General features: G+C 42.5%; 1 protein-coding gene across 1 annotated transcript; it reads left to right on the plus strand.

Moving 5' to 3' along the window:
* Positions 1–13,618: 13,618 nt before the first annotated feature.
* On the plus strand, positions 13,619–15,924 carry LOC138967957 (uncharacterized). Its single transcript, XM_070340518.1, has 3 exons — positions 13,619–13,803; positions 14,101–14,390; positions 15,080–15,924. Exons 1-3 carry the CDS (start codon positions 13,619–13,621, stop codon positions 15,922–15,924), a joined length of 1,320 nt encoding a protein of 439 aa, XP_070196619.1.
* The last annotated feature ends 3,588 nt before the right edge of the window (positions 15,925–19,512 follow it).

The following is a 19,512-nucleotide window of genomic DNA, read 5'->3' on the forward strand; positions in this document are numbered from 1 at the left end:
ACTTTTACAACTGCACTCATTACCCGGTAGGCGGAGTTTGTAATTAACCATACACGTTTGATGGTTTCTCTCCCCATCTGAAAGCCCTCAGGTGAAGCGAGCAGTTGAAGCGTAGATTCCTCATCCTTACATTGTGTGTAGGAATTTTGAAAGAGACGAGCTTGTCCCATGTGTCTTGTGTACAGTGTTGTGTTTCCTTTCATGCTCCATTGCACTTGTCTAATTAATAGGCTAATCAAAACTATTCTTTCTTGTACTGACCACTCTTATGTATCTTGTCGTGTACCGACCTGGTCGTTTGATTTTCAGTGTGTCCAGCCTGGTTTTTTGTGTGAAGATTGTGTTTTTTCGGATTAAAATAAAGAGTAGTATTCAACTCTTGGCGTTCTGGTACGGCTTATATGCAGCACGAAATCATTTCCTTCGTTTCAAGGCCAAGCACTAAAAAGGACAAATGTTGGCCGAAGTTTCTTCCTCTTGTCAACTTAACTTCCTCTTTCCAAGTTATCCTCCCTTCCTCCAAACAAATTGGTGTAACATTTAGAATGAAATAGACGAATTCCGAAATAACTCTGTCGGGTTTACATGGGTTGTGAAAGAGTGAATGCCCTTGCTCGGTGTTTACTCGGACAAACATTGGAAGGGCCAATCACTAGCGAGGGTGTGTCTGAAACACGTAGACATGAACACGTGTGAAGTTATTTATCAGAGGAAAAGCAAGGGTATTCACACTTTCACAACCCATACAAACCCGACGGAGTTATTTCCGAAAATCGTCTATTGGCTGTTTCTAGGTGGAATGGTTTTACAGGAAGCAAAGTGATCTTCCAAGATTGTTTTATGTATTTTCTTTTCGTCTGTCGCGTACAGTACTATTTATGTTCCTTCTCCTTCTCTCCCTCATCGGCCGGCGGCAGTTGCAAAAGACACCAACAACACCAAATCAACTACCATCGAAAATAGTATGGTTTTATTCATAGTTAATATGTGAAGCGGTGAGAGCATAGTGTACTGTGGTCCGCGCTACATAAGCTGTCATTATTATGACTATTTGTCGTAATGTTGCGTCATACTCCCGACATGTCATCATCACTATCATGATGGTTTACATAGTTGTATACAGTGTCTCTAATCAACATGCATTTCTTGTGAATGACAATATCATCCTAGCGACGACTTTTGGTGAATCAGGTGAGAGGAAACAAGTCTGGCCCACGGTGACAACGCTGGACACCAAGCTGTGGGGCAGCACCCCGGACCTCAGACTGACCGCCCACTTTGTCAACATCACGGGCAAACGGATATAGACACAACTATCATCGAACGCCGAAGAAGAAGAAGAAGAAGAAGAAGAAGGTGTGACTGAGTGTTAATATAACAAAACTGACAATAGAAATAATGTACCACATCTTGTTCTCTGTCCATCTTTCTATTTATGTTCGTTTTCCTTCTCGCCCTCATCGCCCTGCAGCAGTAGCAAAAGACATCCACACCACCAAAGCGACCACCATCGAGAAAAGCAACAGAATCACAAGAACAACAACTGCCAATCCTTTTACAAATCCAATTAACCTTTCCAAACGTTGTATTCGCCCGCCAAATCAAATATTATAATGGTTTTAAGAGCGCGCTTATAAGCTTAGCTTGTTGTGCTCAATTTAAATGATTGATTGCATGCGGCATTGTTATTGGCAATTATCTGAATAAAAAAAAAAGTGTTTAAACCAGCAACAACAACATCCCCACAATCGCGCATCCCCACAATCGCGGCGACAACAACAACAACAACAACAACAACAACAACAACAACAACAACAACAACAACAACAACGTCATAAAGATATTAAAGTTATATCCTTTCCCCCTCTTTCTCTCTCTACGACACCCTCCCCCAATCTCACCCCAGACCCCATCAACCAATCTATCCCCCATGTCCAGTGCTAAGACAGTGGTCAGCATTCAGCGCTAAAGTGCAGTGTTCCTGGTGACCTCCCAGGCACAACTAATTCGCCATCACCGACACAACAGATCTAGGCAACAAACAAGGCCAAAACAACTTCTTCGTCTTCTTTACCCGTTTGTTCCTTACCGTTCTATAGAGTTCTGAGCTTGCCGCTTCCCCTGTTATTCATAGGAACCAGTAAAAGGCACGGACATCACAATAGTGACCACAATGACGACACGAAGACAACCTCAACGATAACCACAAACAACGACAACGATGACCACAACGATAACGACGATGAGCGGGCAATACAAGGTCGAGCACAACGACGAGCACAGTGACAAAACAATGACGACCACGAACAACGACACCACAATGACAACAACGATTATCACAACGATGACCACAACGACAACCAACAACGACAACAGAATGACGAATACTACGACGGTTACAACTATTTCCACATCACAAAAAGAAAGCAAATAATAAAGAAGAAAAAAAGGAAGAAAGAAACAAACAAACAAATAAACATACACACACAAAAAAAGCTGGACCACTAGCTTGCAACAACAAAAGCAACATCGGCAGTAGCAGACATAGTCAAATCACCACCACCAACACCAACGACAACAACATCGTAGAGTCATTACCCCTTTGTCCCATCCCACCCCCACCTCCCCCCCCCCCCACTTCTCTCTCTCGCCATCCCCAAAGTCCGGTGCCAAGTGGCCGGCATTCAGCGCTAGAGTGTGGCGTGCAGGGTGTCCTCCGAGGCACGACTAATTCCCCATCGCCGCCACAACAGATCTGGGCAACTGGGCGTGAAGGAAACAGCTGTGAGAGTAGCTAGGAAACTGCTGTGAACGAGGCTAAGAAACTCACGTGTTAAAGACACCTTCCTTCTTAGGACAAGTTTAGATAGGTTGAATCAAAGTTGTTAGTAATCATCAGAAATGATTGAAGTTAGTCCCCTTTAGTTCTCAGTAGTCACGTGACTTGTGACTGCTGACCACTTCCTCTGTGCATTTTTTTAAAACACTTTTTCATCCTCCGCCGACATGGTGTGTTTTTATAATTATGCTGCGATTGTCATTAAACATTATTTTGCTTACAAATTTTAAATTTGTGTTCAATCATTTCTGAATGATGTGTTTTATAACATGTTTTTTTTTTAAATGGAAAGATGCTCTTCTGGTATCTAAAATATCTAGACTTGATATACAGTATGGTTTGGACTAGAAACAAAACATCTTTGAAATTGTATGCTTCCTTGTCTTGCACATGGCCACGTAAGTCACCACATACATGTACCACGTACACTGAGCCCAAAAAGTTAAAGATATTTTTTCAGTGGTATAGCCCAGATGTTAAACAGCAGTTTTTAGGTCAGAAATATACGTGTATTTGAAGATCAGTCTTTCTTCTGCTCAAAAATGTGTTTCTGGAATCTGAGCAATATTTGGGTATGACGTAAGAGGTTTGTGACCACACCTACCCTCAAAATTGGCGGTTTTTTGTATCTGACTGGGATTTGGAATAAGGTAGGAGCCTCCCCTCACTTGGAAATGCGCCAACATGCAGGTGACTTCTTCTTCTTCAGCGTTCCAGAATTTTCTGGTTACGTGTGAGCTCGTTTGCCCATTTGGGCTACCTACACTATACTCTGAAGGCATAGTCAGTTTCACTCCGCTTTCGTTGAGTAGGCATGCTGGGTATTTTCATGTTTCCATAACCCACCGAACTCCGACATAGATTACAGGATCTTTTCCGTGCGTACTTGGTCTTGTGCTTGCGTGTACACACGAAGGGGGTTAAGTCACTAGCAGGTCTGCACATAAGTTGACCTGGGAGATCGGAAAAAATATCCCACCAGGCGGCAGCGACCGGGATTGGAACTCACGACCTCCCGATTAGGAGGCCGACGTCTTACCACCACGCCACTGCGCCCGTCTATGCAGGTGACTATCTGCTGTCCTAAGCGGATTTTAATTTTTTTGTGCTGAATTTATTTTGCAAAGTAAAAAATCCTGAAAAAGACAAACGCTTATCTACCTAAAAACTCAGCCGCTCTCAGGAACAGAACAAGTTAAAAGCTCAGCCGCTCACGGGGAGAGAAAAAGCAAATAGATCAGGCGCTTTGAGGAACAGAACAAGTCAAAAACTCAGCCGCCCTCAGGAACAGAAAAAGCTAGAAACTCAGCCGCTCTCGGGGAAAAAAAGAAAGAAAAAAAAAAGCTCAGGCGCTTTCCGGAACGGAACAATTTAAAAACTCAGCCGCTCTCAGGAACAGAAAAAGCTAATCTCAGCCGCTCTCAGGAACAGAAGAGGCTAAAATCTCAGCCGCTCACTGGGACAGAAAAAGCAAAAATCTCAGCCACTCTCAGGAACGGTAAGATCTGAACGCACAGTACAGCCGCTCTGATGACCAATGCACACCAAAAGTCGGCTAATCTCCGAATCAGGAAAAGCTAAAAGATCAACTGTTTTCATAAACAGATAGAAAAGCCCCAAACCGGAATGTGTGCACCAGAAAGAAGCTAAGAGTATTACGTCATCACTCGGAAAGGATGACAACAGTAGACCCACAAGGAGTGATGCTCTTCATTTTGAGCGCAATCCATCCATCCATCCATCTATCCACCCACCCATCCACCCATCCATCCATCCATTCATCCATCCTCCCTTCCTTCCTTTCATCCATACATCCATCCAGCCACCCAACCATCCATCCACCCATACATCAATCCATTCATCAATTCATAACCTTTAACATTCTGGGCCGGGAGAGCGTCTTTAAAAAATGGAATTTCCAAGAGAGAACAGGAAGTGACCGTGAAGGGAGGATCGCTCGGGAGGACTGAGTTGACTGCTGGGGATCTCCCCTCACCTGTAATTGGGAGGAGACAGCTTGGAAGCGGAGGGGCAGATGAGACCGGATACAGAGCTCGTCTTGATTGACGTGCGGACCAAGTCGGGCGTGCATGGGTCGCTCCAACGCGTGTTCCAGTGATCCGCGGCACGATTATTATGGTATGTATGTATAGGCTATTAGGATCGTTGTTGGGGGAGTAGACCTGTTGGGTGGTGATCTGTGGGCGTGGACATTTTGGGGGAGGGGCTGTGGGGGTGTTTGAGGGGACGTGAAGGAGTGTGTGTGTGTGTGTGTGTGTGTGTGTGTGTGTGTGTGTGTGTGTGCGTGTGTGTATGTGATGGGTTGGGTGGCGGGTTGGTTGTGTGGTGTGGTGTGTATGTGTGTGTGTGTGCGTCTGTCTGTGTCTGTATACATGTCTGGGTGACCACCGTGCGTGCGTGCGTGCTCTACTTAAAGGCACAGTAAGCCTCCCGTAAACCATCACAGATACTGTCAGGCTTTTACACACAGTACAAACACCCTTCCATTTGAACGCTCACCCAAACGGGAACATCCTAGGTGCCCTCTGTAAAGAGCGAGCAATTTTCAAAGAATTTATTTTTGCGTGGTTTATCTTACCCCTGAGCCATCGTGAACCCGTGTGATCCAGTTTCCCTTTTTCACAATGTAGTCGTCAGTTAGTAATTTGAATGCGACTCAATGTGAGCTTATCTGCAATAGCATGTTATTATGTACCTCTGACTATGCACGAAACAAACGGCTGTGGTTCACAAGACTGAACTCTTGCGATGGCTTTTGACTGTTCAGAGGAACTGGCGATGCCTATAAACCGTCGTCTGCTACGAGAACCACGACCTTGCGTGACCCTGCTTCCGGGCTTTTCTTTTTTCAAACTTTCAAAACTTCGAATTGTACTGATCTTGTCTTGATGAAAAAAGAATTCTTTTATGATTTAAGAATGTTTGTGTAACAAGCTGTCAATTTATTATTTAGATTTTTTAAAAGTTAGGTCTAGCGCCAAAAGGCACCACGGTCCGACTGTCTCTGAGCAATCAGCGCAAAATTAATTCTTTAAAAATTGCTCGCTCTTTACGTAGGGCACCTAGGATGTTCCTGTTTGGTGAGCGTTCAAATGGAAGGGTGTTTGTACTGTGCGTAAAAGCCTGACAGTATCTGTGATGGTTTACGGGAGGCTTACTGTGCCTTTAACGATAATTTTAATAATGACCACGTCAGGCTAGCTGAGACGAAAAGGAATCACGTAATTATGTTTTGATGCCAAACTACCTGCGGAAGATTGGCGTTGATTTTACGGTTCTTGTATTATGATATAATTAAGTATAAGCAAAAAGGGTGGAGGTACAGTTTTCTAACCTTAGCAATGATCCCATAAGCCTGTTTGTCGTCCTCTGCATTAAGCAAGGATTTATCCTCGTTATTCTGGAAGTACCAGGATGGGGTTTAACGCTTGATATTTAACTTCATGTGTGTTTCGGGAAAATTGAGGATGACGACAGTGAAGTATCAACCTACTGTTTTGCAATAGAAGCTTGATTTAAACTGTGATAGTAAGAAGCATAAAAACGAATAAAAAAAGCAAATTTTCTTGTTCAAATGGCTTCAAAATCAGAACACAGTATTGCAGTGATCAAAATCGATTTTATACAGTTTTCACGTTTAAAAATATTGAACGTCAAAATTAGTACAGCTGAAACTAAGTAGCCTTGGAAAAACATTGTAAACGAGTCTTGTGTATAGCAGTATTGTGAGGGTAACATATTCCGAGCACTCCTATCAAGGGAGAATACAATAGACGACCAGAAGAAATAGGCTACTAAAATAAGGTCACGCACACATTACAGTGATTGATTCAGAATACCATAAAGGGTTGCCAGACATGAGCAGTCTGCCAAGCCAGACAAGGCGCCTCATATTCAGTGGGTTGGCTTATTCCTTCATCATACAGTAAGAAAGAACTTGCGTCGTCCTCGGCGGTTTTTCTATACCATGGAAAATAGACGATTTTCGGAAATAACTCCGTCGGTTTTGTATAGGCTGTGAGAAAGTGAATATCCTTGCTTTTCCTCTGACAAATAACTTCACGCGTGCTCCTGTCCACGTGTTTTCGACACATCCCTTAGTAATTGGCCCCTTTAATATGTGTCCGAGTAAAAAGCAAGGGCATTCACTCTTTCACAACCCATACAAACCCGACAGAGTTATTTTCAAAATTCTTCTGCTATCGAGCAACATCATTCAGAATTGATGTATTAGTTCGCTGTTATTTCTCCTTCAGAAAAGCAGTTTTCATCATTTTATTTTGAAAGCTAGTTTTGCTATCACGTTGCAAAACGACCTTTGAACCCGGAGAACTTATCCAAACTAACTTAGATCTTTCAAAAACTAGAAAATAAGATAGCGTTGCTCTGCATCTTTCATGATTATTGTAACTAATTTAACAATCCGATTCAAAAATCGTTTCTGCCATTCCAAAAATAATCTTTGGCCTTCCAGCAGCTTCCCTTTAAAATCTCCGATCTAACTGGGCTTGGGGTAGGGGAAACTTACTTTTTTCGTTGGTGTTCTTCCTTCGAGGTATTTTTTACATTTAGTCAAGTTTTGACTAAATGTTTTAACGTAGAGGGGGGAATCGAGACGAGGGTGTGGTGTATGTGTGTGTGTGCGTGTGTGTGTGTAGAGATAGATAGATAGATAGATAATTTATTGCCAAGTGTACAATACATGAATGAACATAAAAAATACACGAGGAAAGCAGCTTGCTGTGTGATAAAAACAAAAATAAATAGCATTCATACATCACTGGCGCATAGCATCATACATACATGGGTAAGACAATTTGGTATCACAGTAACTAATACATACACTATACAGACATGGTGAGAACTATGAAACTGTAAGAGCTATCGGAACCACAATAAAAGTACGCAGAATAAGATAGGATCCCCCCCCCCCCTCACTATCAACTACTGTAAGAACTGAACATGTTCCATACTGATAAAATGTACCTCTAAAACAGCACATAAAAATAAACTCTTCCAACACATCACAGTGGTTAAAGAACGACTAAAACTACTAAAACATACTAGATGTGTATTCCGGTAATATAACCAGCTGCTAAAACATAGTCTGGCTTCATCGCGTCACAGTGGTGTCACCATACTAAAACCCACTCTATATATCACAGTATGTAATGTCAGCTACTAAAACCATACTCCTAGAGCATCCTAAAACGTGTCACAATCTGTAGAGTTCATTTACCGGTTATTAAAAGCCAGGACAGCCTGGGGGTAGAAACTGTTTCTGAGTCTTGCCGTACGGCATCTGAGGGTTCTGAGCCTGCGCCCCGAGAGCAGAGGCTGGAAGAGATGACCAGCCGGGTGTGTGGGATCCTGCATGATGGACCTACATTTCCTCATCATGCGCAGGATGTGAAGGGAGTCTATAGAGGGGAGATCTCTGCCAATGATCCTGCTGGCAGCCCTAACGACCTTCTCCAGTTTTTCTTTCTCAAACTGGCAGGAGCTGCTGTACCAAACCGTGATAGAAAAGGTAAGGAGACTCTCTACAGCAGCCCTGTAGAACTGGGACATGATGGAGGAGGACACTTTGAACTTCCTCAGCTGTCTCAGGAAGTAGAGACGCTGATGGGCCTTCTTTACTGAAAGGTCAGTATGAACAGCCCAGCTAAGGTCATTGGAGATGGTCACCCCTAGAAATTTGAAGGAATCAACCTGCTCTACGTTCTCACCGCTGATGGTGAGTGGTAAGAGGGGAGTCTTTTTCTTCCTACGGTCAAAGACCATCTCCTTGGTTTTGGTGACGTTAAGGTCAAGGTCATTAGCCACACACCAGCCCGACACTCTCGCAACCTCCGCTCGGTACCCCGACTCATCACCGAGCGATTGAGAGTAAACTACTGGACCGATCTTTATGAAATTTGACATGAGAGTTCCTGGGTATGACATCCCCGGACATTTTTTTTTATTTTTTCGATAAATGTCTTTGATGAGGTCATATCCGGCTTTTTGTAAAAGTTGAGGCGGCACTGTCACACCCTCATTTTTCAATCAAATTGATTGAAATGTTGGCCAAGCAATCTTCGACGAAGGCCGGACTTCGGTATTGCATTTCAGCTTGGTGGCTTAAAAATTAATTGATGACTTTGGTCATTAAAAATCTGAAAATTGTAATTAAAATTATTATTTTATAAAACAATCCAAATTTACGTTTTTCTTATTCTTGATCATTTTCTGATTCCAAAAACATATAAATATGTTATATTCGGATTAAAAACAAGGTCTGAAAATTAAAAATATAAAAATTATTATCAAAATCAAATTTCCGAAATCGATTTAAAAACACTTTCATCTTATTCCTTGTTGGTTCCTGATTCCAAAAACATATAGATATGATATGTTTGGATTAAAAACACGCTCAGAAAGTTAAAACGAAGAGAGGTACAGAAAAGCGTGCTATCCTTCTCAGCGCAACTACTACCCCGCTCTTCTTGTCAATTTCACTGCCTTTGTCACGAGCGGTGGACTGACGATGCTACGAGTATACGGTCTTGCTGAAAAATTGCATTGCGTTCAGTTTCATTCTGTGAGTTCGACAGCTTGACTAAATGTTGTATTTTCGCCTTACGCGACTTGTTTTTAATGTTATTAATGGTTAGAGTAATGTTTCTGCCTAGAAGCGGTCGTTGTTCTTTGTTTGTGATTCCGTGCCATTGATAGGGAAATTTGAGCACCCAATCTTAAAAATATTCTGTATTATTTTCTTTCACACGCAAACTTCTAATTGGAAGGCCTATGAGCTATATACGTACAGTTGATGAATATATTAAGAGAAGCGGATATATAGCACATTTTCTATTAGCTGCGTCTTTGTCTGTGCAATTCTATACACATAGTTATTTTTTTTTCTTTTATAACAAAATACATACAAGCTATATAGAGGTCTTTTTTGGGCAAGACTGGAAAGTCATTCTCTGTACATGTCCTGACTGTTTGACTTCAGTCAAACTTGCTGGTGAAATGTCCATCCGTATTGTTAGACTATAATTATTAGCAATATCTAGATCAGCACTTTTCAGGACGACGTGTACGGGAACGTGTACGGGTAACGTCATCAAATCTAGTTTTTACGTCACGCGTTTGCCAAGATCTGCAATCTTGGTGGGAGCAATATACAACGTAACTGTGCTTTTGGAAAATCGGAGAACAAAGTGAGTCACGGGTGACGCAATATATACACGTACATGTACAGGTCTTTGCTACACGTTCGATCATCTAGAACACTGTATTGAAGTATGTAGCCCAGTCTTTCCATGATGAGTTCGAAGTTTACTGCAGACGTTCGTGAGTTGCTAATAGGATATTTAAGGTTATAGCCCCCGCTGATGGATCGTATGGCAGTGCGTAAAGACCGTCCACAATTGAGCCCGAAGTCTACTTCTGTTTATTCTGCATTCTGTACTTGCGTGCCTTCTATCATACTACAGTCAAACTTCCAGACGGAGTCGCATTGTCCAAATTGAAGACGCGTCTTCTTAAACCTTTCTTCCAAGGTAAAAGCTCTGGCGTCAAAAGCGAAATAGAGTGCAAAAGCAAGCCACAATAAGATTTATAGCGTCATAATTAAGTTATCAAAATTCTTACAGAGGAAACAAAAAAAGTGTTTTGAGAATAAAATGTGTGTCGATGACTCGGTCATCATGAGCAGTGAAATTTTACGTCTGAGGTCCCTGCCACGCTGTAGTTTGACCCGAACTCATTTACATGATATACCCACGTGTGCAGATATGGTTTAGTTATGACATGGCTGGTCTCTCTTAAGTTTGTAGTATATAATTAATAATACGACCACCAACCCGGGTGTATACTCTGCGCATTCATGAAAAAGGCCACCGTATGGAAGCTATCTCTACGACAAGAAACGAGTCATTGTGTCTGATTCAACCCCATTGTGTGACGTCTTCGCCGTTTTCGTTCACCAAACAGTTGTCAATCATTCATGGTATTTGCGGCCATCAAGTCAATGGAAATCAAAATAAAGTTATTTACTTGGTGCAAATACTAATTCAGCTCTCAGCGCCTAACGGTGACGCACGCAAAAAAAGAAAGAAAACCCTCTGAAAAATCACCTTTTAGAAAAGACAATTTATTCACCTTTTGACAACTTTTAAATTGTGACAGAAACACAATTAGAACCAAACCAAACAACTTTATATTTGTTCAACTCCTACAAACACTGAACTTCGTTCACGTCAGTTTTCCTGTCAATTTTTCTCTAATCCATAACCTCTGTGAATTCTTATTGTTGAGAAATCTACAAAAATCATTCATTGTAAATTTTATTCATCAGTCATACTGCAGCTGGAAACACCACGATAAAACATGGCTGGAGGCTAAAACAGTTAAGGTCCTTTTCTTCCAGACTGTTGACACGTTTTCAAAAGGAAAGATTATGGTTTAGCCAGGGGAAATGATTGAAGAGTAAATTTATTTATTTATTTATTTATTTATTTGCTGTTGCTTTTCGGGTCCAGCGGACCATAATAGGCCAAATCAGGACCCCAAGAGTAAATCGACGAATGCCTTACTCCTGGGGCTCAGACATTGTCCATCTGTGTCAAAATAATGGACAGGTCTCAATCCGCCGCGAGACAAAAATTTCGCCTCACTGTGTTAGATCCGGTCGGGCTTTAAGATGGCATAAGACCACCCCTCCTCTTGGTCACATGCCAAAAATGAACAGCCTAAGGGCTCTCTATACATTGTGATTTTTTTTTTAAAGAGCTAATGTCGTAAAAGGCACTGGTGCGTTTTTCGGAAAGTAATTCATCAACAAATTCCAACTTACCACAGCAAGAAGTCAGAGTGTTGATGTTTGGTATGTGACCAAGTGGAGGGATGGTCTTATCCCATGTGAAAGCCTGACCGTATCTGAGACGGTGAGGCGAACTTTTTTTTTCACGAGGCGGAGTGTTTAAAGAGACAACACACCTTGGGAAACGCTTCCCCATTGATTAATATATGTTTTGTGCAGGGCCGGACCAAATGAGTTGTAAGGGGGGGGGGGGTTCCTCCTTTTTTGGGGGGGCAAATCAGCGAAGGGGGGGTCCGGGGGCATGCTCCCCCGGAAATTTTTTGAAAAACGGTTAAAATCTGTGCAATCTGGTGCATTCTGGGCCTTGTTTTGAGGGTTAAGAGCAGCATTGTTTTGGTGCTAAAACTAGTAAAAGTCAAAGCAAGGTACATGCTTTTTCCAGGGGTGGGGTTCCGGAACCCCTGGAACCCCCCCCTGAGTCCGGCACTGTTGTGTGTGTATCTTTGACGATTCTACTACGAGAATGACATTGCAACACAAGCGGCAACTCCTTCACTTTCGAAAAGTTCAATATTTCTCCGATTTCTGGGGTTCTAAGAATTAGATGTCTATATTTAAAAAAAAAATTGCTTTACTGCGAACATCTGTCAGTTTAAAGCTACAGTTTTCTGCCCGACTTTTCATTTTTGTCAGAAAGGAACATTTCTATTCTGTCGTTTAAGAACGAGTTCATTTATCAACGCCAACTTTGATTCATTATGTCCGCCCACAAAAGGATCTACTTGTAAACATTTTTCGCACGTGAAATCTGAGTCTGAAGTTGAAAACAAGACACGATTGTTTAACTATAGCTATTACAGAGTCTTAAAAAAAAAAAAAGACTGATGATGCTTGAAGATCTTATCGTTATTGGAACGGCAGCGACCAATATAACCTATATTACCGGCACGGTTGGCCTAGTGGTAAGGCGTCCGCCCCGTGATCGGGAGGTCGTGGGTTCGAACCCCGGCCGGGTCATACCTAAGACTTTAAAATTGGCAATCTAGTGGCTGCTCCGCCTGGCGTCTGTCATTATGGGGTTAGTGCTAGGACTGGTTGGTCCGGTGTCAGAATAATGTGACTGGGTGAGACATGAAGCCTGTGCTGCGACTTCTGTCTTGTGTCAGTGTGGCGCACGTTATATGTCATAGCAGCACCGCCCTGATATGGCCCTTCGTGGTCGGCTGGGCGGTAAGAAAAAAAAAAAAAAAAAAAAAAAAAAAATATATATATACATATGTCACAGGGGAAACTAGAATTCAGTAGGATCCGGAATCCTACTAGTAGAGACTGGAATCTCAGTTTCTACTAGTAGATACTGGAATTCCAGTCTCAACTGGACTTTTTCAAGTTCAAACTGGAATTCCAGTATCTACTAGTAGATACCGGAATTCCACTTACAACTGGATTTTTTCCAGTTGAAAGTGGAATTCCGATATCTACTAGTAGAAACTGGAATTCCAGTTTCAACTAACAGCCAGTTCATGTTGGAATTCAGTTTAAATTGGAATTATTTGAAAACTGAAAAAGAAACTGGGATCATATCCACAGAGAGGGTTCAACTTGAAAACAAAGCTTAGATGTGACAATGACTTCTTCACGTGAATCTGAGTTGTTGTTGCAAATAAAGTGACCAATGTTCTCCAGCCAGAGTAATATGGAAATTGGAATTATTTGAAAACTGAAAAAGAAACTGGGATCATATCCACAGAGAGGGTTCAACTTGAAAACAAAGCTTAGATGTGACAATGACTTCTTCACGTGAATCTGAGTTGTTGTTGCAAATAAAGTGACCAATGTTCTCCAGCCAGAGTAATATGGAACAACCGAGGCCCTTCTATTCACAGTGAGTCTTGATCAGTTGATCAGAGTGAAGTGTCAGTGACAGACAGCAGTCAAGATTGAAGATGGAGTCCGAGTCAGAGGATCAGAAAACTCTGTTTTATTCTCTTTTAGAAGCACACATACGGAGTCTTGATGACAGCAAACGAGAATGTTTCTGCATTGCCCAAGAGAAGTACACAAAAATAGTGAAAGCTCTGCAACTGAACAAGGGCCAGCAATGTCCAGAAGGTGCCAAATTCAAGTACAGGTGTGCAAAGCATTATAAATTACAAGTTGTGGGGGCAAGGACAATGCTATGTTGCCAGAAAACCAACTGCCCGGTTGTGACCAGAGAGGAATTGTTTGCGACAATTGCGCGATGTCACGTTCATGTTGGCCATGGGGGAAGGGATAAAACGTGGGCGGAAATCAAAGCAAACTACGCAGGAGTCCACCACTCAGCAGTCAGTGTGTTCCTGAAGACCTGTCCCAGCTGCAGGCAGCGCCAGGTGGTGAAATCACTTCCATCTGGAAAGGCAATGATCAATCTGTCTTTTCTACTCAGAGTCCAAATCGACCTCATTGACTTCCGCAGCAGGCCTGACAGGGACTTTAAATGGATCCTGCATGCAAGGGACTGTTTTTCGAAGTTTTCTTGGGCCTATCCCTTGGAATCCAAGACTGCAGCAGAGGTAGCAGGTCATCTGTTCGACCAATTCTGCACCTTTGGACCACCACGCCTCCTGCAGAGTGACAATGGCAGAGAATTCACGGCGAACGTGATACGTGAAGTGTGTGATCTGTGGCCTGGAACAGTGATCATCCATGGACGCCCAAGACATCCTGAAAGTCAGGGTAAGTGTTCGTTTTTATTTGTATTTTTTTCAGAAATGAAAATTAACCCTTACAGTGCCTACAAGACGGGTATACCCGTCCTGCACTCTAGCCAGTTAGAGAAAACATTCTTGTCGAAGAGTGACCATGCATTGAAACACCCCGGCAGTGAAAGGGTTAATGAGGCAGACCTACCGGTGGTAACATGTTTTGTCTGTTGCATCTGTCAAAAGATAAACATTCAGCTTTTTTCGTAATCGGATCATTTTTCACATTTTACTGACATTGAATTGAAACACCCCGGCAGTGAAAGGGTTAATGAGGCAGACCTACCTGTGGTAACATGGAATATGAAACCGAAATTTAACGCAATAGGTCTAATCTAAAATTTCCATAGTGGTGATTGTGATTGTGATTTTTTTTTTTACTGGCGGTATAACAAGCTAAAATGGGTATGAACTGAACCGCTATGATGTCCAGGTTTTGAAAACTAATGTCGCAGTTGCAGCACTTTAGTACAACATGCTAGATTAACCCCTTGTTACCAAAACCAGGAAAGTTTCTTCACACTTCCCTCAACACACTTTCAATGTGCCATATTTTCTATCAATTTATAAAGACTAGTTTGAAGATGTTAACAGGTTAACCCTTACACCACCTTTCTTGGTTTTCACACCAGCGTAGACGATTTTAATTTGTTTGTTTCACAGGTGCTGGTGGTTCTTCTCTCGGCATTGTAGAAAACGTGGATTCACCAAGTACATCATCTACTACCTGTACCAGCCACAAGCGAGGAAAGGAGTATCTTCTTTTGAGCGACAACGTCATCGTTTGTTCTGGCACAGAGCACACAAATCTTGACGTTGTGCATGGTGTGAAAGTGACTAAAACCACTCATGCTGTGTTTTCTGTTGACGAAGTGTTCGTTCCTACACATGTGCCTACAATTGCCAACCCTATGAATGAACCATTAGAAGTAGGACAGTTTGTGTTGTGGAAACGCACTGCAACAGTGCAAAATGAAGAAGGGAACACGGCTCACAAGGAGAAGCGACTTGTTGCCAGAAATAACTATTTGAAGGCTGCCAGACGTCAAGACACGAGGTACCAAAAGAAGGTAAAAGACGTGACCCAATCATTCCAAAACGGGCACACTGTCGGAGTGAAAATCCACAGTGCCGACAGGACCAACACTGACGTGCGGCTCTTGACCTGCAAGATTCTGGAATCAAAGATGAGGGGCGGTGATTCTGTCTATCGGGTGTATTGCCCGACTGGAATTGTTAAAAACTGGTTTCGGGGGGTGGAGCTTGTGGACATGAGCAGTGTGGTCCTCCCACATCTCAATGTGGTAAACCCACAGACTCTTAAGGAAGTGTCCCTCATTCAAGCCTCCAGGTCATCAACTGGTTGGCAAAACCGTGGAGCTGTCGCCAGGTCCGTCTGTACGTGCACAGGCGCGTGCATGACAAAGAGGTGTCCGTGCAAAGATGCCAAACTTGCATGTGGCACCAAATGCCACCCGCACAGCAAGAAATGCAAGAACATGTCCTGAAGTTGTCTGATGTGATTTTCATTGATTTGACTATGCAGTTTGTGGTGTTGGGTCTTTTTAAACAATGGATTTGCTTTCAATAAAGTAGTCAACTGTTCATTTTAAACAAAAAAGAAACTACATTCATCTCCATCGCGAAATTCCAATTTGAACTGAATTCCAACATGAACTGGCTGTTAGTTGAAACTGGAATTCCAGTTTCTACTAGTAGATATCGGAATTCCACTTTCAACTGGAAAAAATCCAGTTGTAAGTGGAATTCCGGTATCTACTAGTAGATACTGGAATTCCAGTTTGAACTTGAAAAAGTCCAGTTGAGACTGGAATTCCAGTATCTACTAGTAGAAACTGAGATTCCAGTCTCTACTAGTAGGATTCCGGATCCTACTGAATTCTAGTTTCTACTGTGACATATATATAACCTGTCGAAATGTAACACAGAACAGTCGTAAATCATTCCACTGCAGAGACACAGACAAACAAATACAGACACACACGCGTATAATAAAGATACAGAATTTTTTTCCGCACAAGCTAGCATGCTTCACACACACACACACACACACACACACACACACACACACACACACACACACACACACACGTTTTACTTGCTTCCTTTTAATCAACCTCAGTTTACCGACAACAAAAAACAGCATCTTTCAATAACAAAAACGAACAAAGCCCGTTCAGACCGTGAACACGCATCATCGGAAATGACGTTACCACTTTAAACAAGGGAACCCTTTACTGAGACCAAAGAGAAAGGAAAAATTAGACTACTAGAACTATTTTCCCGTATCGTACAATGCCCCACTGCCTTTCTTTACTCCGCCAGAATTTCCCTCACAGAGTCTGGGACGAGCCCATCTCCCATGATGCAAATTAATTCTTCACACTCAATCAGCCGCCGACAGTTGATGAATAAAGAACGCATCTACCACTGCCCTAGTGCTGGATTCTTCTGGACCGCATCGATCAGAAACACGCGCGGAGTTGCTTCCCCTGCCACTTCATGGCAAATACCGTCGGCGTGTAGAAAGTTAGGAGTCATCGATATGACAGGAGGTCGGTGAAGAGGGAAAAGGAAGAAGAGGAGGAGGAGGAGGAGGGGGAGGAGAAGGAGAGAGAGAGAGAGAGAGAGAGAGAGAGAGAGAGAGAGAGAGAGAGAGAGAGAGAGAGAGAGAGAGAGAGAGAGAGAGAGAGAGAGAGAGAGAGAGAGAGAGAGAATTGAATTGAAATTTATTTTACGAGGGTGACAGAATAAGCAATGTATACATGCTTTTTTTCATCCGGCCCTCGCCCATTGAGGGGTAACAAACAAGAAGAAATAAAAGATAAGTTTAACTATAGTACAAATGACATATTTACCATAATTAACATGTCAAGAGAGAGAGAGGGGGAGAGAGAGAGAGAGAGAGAGAGAGAGAGAGAGAGAGAGAGACACAGACAGACAGACAGACAGACAGACAGACAGACAGACAGAGACAGATAATGAGAGACAGAGACAGAGAGCAAATATTAAAATATAATCATTGTCCATGACTGACTGAATGATCTTCAACACATAAGGACAGAGGTTTTAGGCACAGCCTTGTCTTACAACCTGTCCTTACTACATCTAAAACGCATGAAAAAACATTATGATACGTACTTCAGTTATATAGTAAAAAATAAACCCCAAATAAATTAAAGCTAGAGAGACAAAACATACCAGAAGTCACTATATCATTCCCTCTGTCCATGGATTTTGTAAGGCCAAACAAAAATATATATTGGTTTAGGGTAACGTGACCAAAAAAGATCGGGTCGGTAGGTTGGCTTTTTTTAATTTTTTTAAAAAATTTAGCCGATTTTAAAGGAGGTTACTTCCCTTAGTCTCGGTATGGTTCACAAACTGTGCTGAAGGGTTTTGTTTATTTGAGAAATGAACAAGTTTTAGGGTCGGCGGGAAAAAAATAGGGTCGGTCGGGTTACCCTACACCAACATATATTTTTGTTTGGCCTTATGTTATACGCATTATCGAATGTAGGAGCGAATAACACGTACAATCAAATTCACTAAACCTAACTAAACGCGTGAAAATACAGTGTTATCCATATTAAATTTAGTACACGTATACTTCAGACCTCAGCGATAGGCTACGCTATTATTCTGTGATTTGGAGGGGAAAAGGACATTTTTCACATTTCTCTTCTGCTCGCACATGCCTTTGAGAGTTATAAAGATATTCAATACTGGTCAATACTAGGACAGCTTCGTCAGATGATACTATAGGTTTGATTTAGATCAACCACGCTTTTTTTCACTCGAAACACAACTTTCCCGAATGCATCAGTGGGAGTATAAAAGAATGGCGGCTGCAGAAACTATTCAACCAATCAGGTCGCTCTGGGGCATTCACCGCTACTCCCAAACTGTCAACGTTTTGTCGAATGTTTTGATCGTGCTTGGCAGGGCAAAATTTGACTGTCGTGTTTCGTTAAATCTAAAGGAGTTTGACTGTTTCTGTTGCAGTAGGCATCTCTCTCTACCTCTTCACTCCCTCCCCGTATCCCTCTTGTTTTTTTGAAGTTGTTTACACTATGTCTCTACACTATGGTTTATTTTATTTTATCTTTACATTTAGTCAAGTTTTGACTGGCCAGGGGGGAATCGAGACGAGGGTCGTGGTGTATGTGTGTGTGTGTGTGTGTGTGTGTGTGTGTGTGTGTGTGTGTGTGTGCTGGTGTGTGTGTGTGTGTGTGTTTAGTAGTTTAGTCTGAATCGCTCTACACACACGTACAGACAGACACACACACACACAGACACACACACACACACACACACACACACACACACACACACACACACACACACACCACGACCCTCGTCTCGATTCCCCCTTTATGTTAAAACATTTAGTCAAAACTTGTGAGTTTTGTTTGTGCTAAGGCCTGGCGCTTACCTATGTAACTTCAGCAGGACAGACGGCGCACTGCAGATTATCCCAGCCCGCTACACGTTGCGTGAAAGAAAAACAGGCTAAGTACCCGTCATAATCCCTATCGCAGCATCAATAATATGCAGTGCGTCGTCTGTGCCGCTGAAACTGCGCGGGTATATTCTGCCCTTTAGGGTTTAGTAATTAGACACTGACCACGTAGTCTATATCAGTAACTTTGACCCGTGCTTATCTGGTCAATGCAGGACTTACAGATTCTACATGCGTTTCAGTTTATTTGTCCAATTTTGCCATCGTAAATTAGGTCCCTTAGCAAAACTCACGCAGCGTTCATGCTTTTTCATTTTTGCTGTTCGAAGGTGGGATAGATAGTGCAAAAGGCCAGGCTTGGTGTGTGTGTGTGTGTGTGTGTGTGTGTGTGTGTGTGTGTGTGTGTGTGTGTGTGTGAGGTGTGTGTGACGTATAGCACATGCCAATGGGTTAATACATTAACTTGAGGGGGGGGGGGGGGGGAGATACGGGGAGGGTTGGAGGACGATCGGTCAGGGTGGGGGGCGGGGGTAGTTGGTGAGGGAGGGGGTGGGGGGGGGTGGTAAAAGCACAAAAAGTAACACCGGTGTATCAAACTTTTTAGGGGCTTATG

This window comes from Littorina saxatilis, linkage group LG6 (assembly GCF_037325665.1).
Source record: "Littorina saxatilis isolate snail1 linkage group LG6, US_GU_Lsax_2.0, whole genome shotgun sequence".
Lineage (NCBI taxonomy): Eukaryota > Metazoa > Mollusca > Gastropoda > Littorinimorpha > Littorinidae > Littorina > Littorina saxatilis.

Excerpts from the sequence above, each read along its gene's own strand:
- LOC138967957 (XM_070340518.1), top strand. The coding sequence starts at position 13,619 with ATGGAGTCCGAGTCAGAGGATCAGAAAACTCTGTTTTATTCTCTTTTA. Across the intron at positions 13,804-14,100 it reads GGTGCCAAATTCAAGTACAG|AGTCCAAATCGACCTCATTG; the intron begins GTGTGCAAAGCA and ends TTTTCTACTCAG. Across the intron at positions 14,391-15,079 it reads AAGACATCCTGAAAGTCAGG|GTGCTGGTGGTTCTTCTCTC; the intron begins GTAAGTGTTCGT and ends TTTGTTTCACAG.